Source organism: Zootoca vivipara, chromosome 10 (assembly GCF_965207765.1).
Source record: "Zootoca vivipara chromosome 10, rZooViv2.hap1.1, whole genome shotgun sequence".
Classification (NCBI taxonomy): domain Eukaryota; kingdom Metazoa; phylum Chordata; class Lepidosauria; order Squamata; family Lacertidae; genus Zootoca; species Zootoca vivipara.
In genome coordinates this window covers 7,369,618-7,374,563 of record NC_142593.1, presented here as the reverse complement: position 1 = coordinate 7,374,563, position 4,946 = coordinate 7,369,618, and the positions used below count along the sequence as shown (strand labels likewise).

Below are 4,946 nucleotides of genomic sequence, written 5' to 3'. Positions count from 1 at the left end.
GAGCAGCAACCCTTTCTGCCTGCTGCAAACAACTGCAAGGTTTCTGCTTTCTGCTTTGAGAGCGCTGCAGTTAAGCTGCCTGGAGAAGCCTCCTAAATGGGAGGAGGGGCTCCTCGGGGGCTGCTGTCAATCTCTTTAAGCCTTTCCTTTCAAGCTTTGAATGTGAGCTGCCCACTAGCCCCCCGCCCCGCACCCTCCCCCTTTCTCCAGCAGATCGTAAAAGAAAGGAGGGGGGGGAGTTTCAACAACAGCCCGGACCAATAGCAAGTCGCAAAGCGAGGAAAAGGGGCCGAGCAACGGGAGAGAGAAAAAGTGGAGAAAAGGAGAAAGAGCGAGCCAGCCGGGGAGCTCCAGCGGAGGGGGGGATGTGTAAAAGGAGAAGAAGCGTTGCTAATTTTTTTTTGTTTGTTTGCTTTTCCATGCATGCATAATGAGGCCTGATCAGAGCACGCTGTTGCTGCTGCGGCAGCTTGGAGGGCACTTTTGTATTTAAAGCCTCGCGAAAGAAAACAGCTCCGCAGAAGGATCCGCCGGAGAGAAACGGCTCGCGGGGCTCGTTGGCGGCAGCAGCCGCATCCCGGGGCGAGGAAGAGCGAGGGCGAAAGCACGCCGGGCGGTTCTTTCTTGTGCAGCCTCCCGCTCACCGGGCGAGGAAGGAGGCTCGCGGCGCGCACTGGGCGCCCGGCGGCGGCTGCCCGAGAGACCTGGCATGCACGGCGATGCTGCCCGCCGAGCTCTGAGAGCGAAGAAAGAAGATCGGCGGGAGCGAGGCGGTGGCGGCGGCGGCGGCGGCAGCAGCATGAGCTCAGCAGGGAGCCCCAGTCCCCGCAGCCCCAGGCTCCACTGACCGCCTCGCGGCCTCCCCAGCCCGGGAGGAGGGGGCGGAGGCTGCTGCGCGCGGCTGCAAGAAAAGGCGCCGCTTCTCCGCCGACGAAGGGATCCCAGGCCGAGCAGGGGCGCCGCGCGGATGGATTGATGAGCGGGACCCTCATGCACACACCGCGCAGGACTTTGGCCAACTTTCCCACCGGCGGCTGCGCCAGCGACACCACCACCAGCGCCTCCTGCTCGTTCTCGTCGTCCGCCTCCCGCCCGCGATTGTCCTGCCGCCGGCCGCGATGGTGGCAGCCCGGCCAGGAGGAGGAGGAGGAGCAGCAGCATCGGCAGCAGGCGGGCGGCGCTGGCGGGCGGCGCTGCTCCCGCTGCCCGGCGCCGTGGCGCTGCGGCTGGGGCTGCTGCTGCTGCTGGCCGCCGCTTCCCCTCCGCCGGGGGCTCACGGCCGGCGCTTGATCTGCTGGCAGGCGATGATGCAGTGCCAGGAGGAGCCCGACTGCAGCTACGCGTTCAGCCAGTACACCGAGGCGTGCGCGCCGGTGCTCATGGCCGCGGGGGACGGCGCGGGCGCTGCTGCGGCTTCGTCGCCGTCCAGTAGGCGGCGGTGCCCGAGCCACTGCATCTCGGCGCTCATCCAGCTCAACCACACCAGGCGGGGCCCGGCGCTGGAGGACTGCGATTGCAACCAGGACGAGAACTGCCGCGCCACCAAGCGCGCCATCGAGCCGTGCCTGCCTCGGACCAGCGGAGGAGGAGGAGGTGGAGCAGGAGGCGTCGGGGCGGGCGGCGTGATCGGCTGCACGGAGGCGCGGCGGCGCTGCGACTGGGATAGCCGCTGCAGCACGGCGCTGAACCGCTACATGACCTACTGCGGGAAGGTGTTCAACGGCGTGCGCTGCACCGAGGACTGCCGCGCCGTCATCGAGGACATGCTGGCCGTGCCCAAGGCGCTGCTGCTCAACGACTGCGTGTGCGACGGCCTCGAGCGGCCCATCTGCGAGTCCGTCAAGGAGAACATGGCGCGCCTCTGCTTCGGCGCGGACGCCGTGGGGCCCGGCAGCAGCGGCGCCTCCGACGGCGCCATGGACGACTACTGGGAAGAGGAGTACGACGAAGAGCTCGGGCCGCGGGGAAGGGACGACCTGGACGACGTGGCGGCCGTGGCCGGAGCCGGATCGGAAGCCGCCTCGCCCAGGAAGCCCAAGGACGGCTGCCCGGCGCGCGCGGCTCCGTGGACGCTTTTCGCGACGGCCTCCATTTTGCTGCTGCTGCTGCTCTCGTAGCCATTTCCAGCCCGGCGCTCTTGAGGGGCGCTCGAGGAGGCCGGGCCGGGAGAGGGTCGAGGAGAGGGAGGGAAGGAGCCTGCGCTCGCCACAGGGCCCTGGCTCGCCTCCGTCTCCTGGCTTCGGGAGGACGGGGCTTGGGCACGGAGAAAGGAGAGCCTCACCCCCGAGCAGTGGCCCTGCAGAGACCGGGGACTCTTAACTCGCCCCAGGCATATGTAACAGAACGAGATGGGCCTCTCTTCCCTTCCCCCGAGCCTTGTATTCAAGCAGTGTGCCTTATTCTGCACATCCAATATGCCTTTGGTTTTGATGGGGATCCCCTTCGTGTCCTCACTGGGCCCTGTTACCTTGCCTGACTAGTTCAGCTGGAACAGATGCTGAGCTGGATGTATGGTTTCTTTGCGCTGTGGTCACTCCTTCCTTCTGTCCTCATCTCCTCTATATATCTGGGCATTCTCTCCCCCCTCTTCTAAAATTATATTTGAAAGGGATAGGGCCATTGAAACTGAATCCTTTTTTTTTTTTGCAAACGTTTAGCCACCGTTTGTACATCAGATCCCTGAATTGTGGTACTGTATTTGTTACTGGGCCCTTTTGGTTCCAGGCATTCCATGCATTTCCAAATAAGTGTGCTTAGGATTGCAGCCTTAGAGATGTTTTACTTGTGACATTTTTTCCCTGCGGGGCTGTATGAAGCAACCTGAATATGCCTGTCATATACAAAGATTATGCAGTCCTTTCTTCCCTGTGTACAAATCACTACCAGTTGCAGCTTCCTAATCTTTCCCCTGCACATGCAGGAAAGTACGTGGCAGTGTGTATAATGGTTTGTTCCCCTCCCCACACACTTTGCCCCTGCATACAGCAATGTAAGGGGAAAGGTGTGATTAACTCCCGCACTGCACTATGCAAGTTGTTGCTACTTGGCTCCTTAGAAGCGAGAAAACGAATTTACAAGAAATGCGTAGCGTGGTTTGTTACACCACGAAACCAACTTGCAAAGAGCAAATGTTTGCTCTCCGCCCGCCCCCTGCTCCCAGCTGTAGACATGAAGGTAAGAAAGAGTTAGGCTTCCCTAGAGTGCCTTCAAAAATGCTGCTTTACAGAGCTAGCCAGCATCTTGAAATGGAGTCCTTTCTCTCCTCCCATTCACAGCATTCATCATGTTGCCTAAAAGAAGATGCAGACTTTGATTCCTGTTAACTGGGTGTGTGCTTGAGTGGAGGAGACTTGAGTATATGGGAGGATTTTCCAACACCTTTTCTCAGGGTTGTTTTGAACATTAGTAGTAGGGGCTTTATTCTGTGTTAAGGTATGAAAACCCCATGTAGTTTTGTCACGTGTGAGGATTGCACATGCTTTCTTTTTCATGGTGCATGTGTGCTGGGAAGCTATATAGTTCTGGTTTTCCAGTAAAATAGATGTGTGTATGAACTTCACACATTGTTTTCATGCTTTCTCCTACAAGGATTCCCCTACCCCATAATGTTCAAAGTGGCCCTTGCACCACTCAGAATTGCAATGCAATACAATACAATTCATCAGCAATTTTCTCTTGCCTCAACCTAGTAGGGGGGAAAATGCTGATTTGTTGGCTACATTGAACAATGCAACCATTATCTTAAAAGAGCTCTGCACTGCCATCTTCAAAAGACACTTTTAAAATTCAAGAACTTGTATCTGCAAACATCACGAAAAGTTATATTGCCTCTAATCCTATCAGGGGGATGACCTCTGGTAAATCTTATATAAAATGTATTTAAAACTGGGATTTGTTACCAGTTGTTTTCGCATGTATATAGAAATTTATAAATTGTATACTTGGGAATAATTTATTTTTTAAGAAATTAAAGATTTAAATGCACCCCAATTGCAAGATAAATGCATCTGCTATTCTTTTGTTGCAAAGGTACAGATCTCATTTGATATGTAAAGGGATACAAGCAACAGTAATTCCCATGGAAAAATGCTAGATCAAATGTACAGTGTATTTTATAGATTTGAAGTTAACACCTGTATTGTTTGGAGAGACTTGATGAACTTTGTAGAATTGTATAAATGCCTCTCCGAACTGCCTTGACCATTGTATTTTTATAGAATGTGTGAAAAGGTCCCATGTCTTAAGTACGGTATCTATTGCTTATGTATTTTTATGTGTAAATTAGTAAAGAGAGATTTTTAAAGAATATATCTGGTGAAGTTGTTTTCTAGGCGCTGCTCTGATTTTGAGATAGCTTAGAGGCAATGGGAACATACATGCAAGTAGTTACTGTATGGTTGCATTCCTCAAAACCCTTACACTGAAGTAAGCTCATGGAATTCTGTGAGACTCTCTTGCATATGAGCAACTGGAGGTTATCCTAGCTATCACTTATGTAGCTAAGGTGGTACTGGAAGGAATTTTTTGTTTTGAATACGTCAGACCAACACGGCTACCTACCTGTAACTAGTACTTATGTAGCTGTTGGTAATGGCGTACCCTATTTTAGTGAATAATTACCTGGAAGAAGTCAGTGCCCCTTTGAAAACATTCCCAGTGGTAGATTTATAAGTCTTGAGCTGCATTTGTAGAGTTAAAGCTGGGGAGGACAATTCCACTGATGCTTTTTGTCTTTCCACAGAAATATGATGCTGTTGACATCAGCTTCCTCTTTAAAGGAGTGAAGGCCAGTTTCATAGAAAGCCCTGTGCTAGTACACAAGTCTCTTGCTTGCAGTCCTTAATTACTGAAGGAGGTCACATTCCATGAGCGCTAGTAACACATTAAGGGGGCATACCCTTCAAACGCTTGCATTTGATGCAGAATTGAGGGCACTCTGCATACCA

The 4,946-nt window shown here is 53.7% G+C and overlaps 1 protein-coding gene across 1 annotated transcript; it reads left to right on the top strand.

The window, feature by feature from the left end:
• The first annotated feature begins 270 nt into the window (after positions 1 to 270).
• GAS1 (growth arrest specific 1) lies at positions 271 to 4,306 on the top strand. Its single transcript, XM_035100197.3, has one exon. The coding sequence runs from the start codon at positions 1,119 to 1,121 to the stop codon at positions 2,115 to 2,117; it is 999 nt and encodes a 332-aa protein (XP_034956088.1). The 5' UTR covers positions 271 to 1,118; the 3' UTR covers positions 2,118 to 4,306.
• The last annotated feature ends 640 nt before the right edge of the window (positions 4,307 to 4,946 follow it).

What these genes read in the sequence shown, in the direction of transcription:
- GAS1 (XM_035100197.3), top strand. Translation starts at nt 1,119, where the DNA reads ATGGTGGCAGCCCGGCCAGGAGGAGGAGGAGGAGCAGCAGCATCGGCA.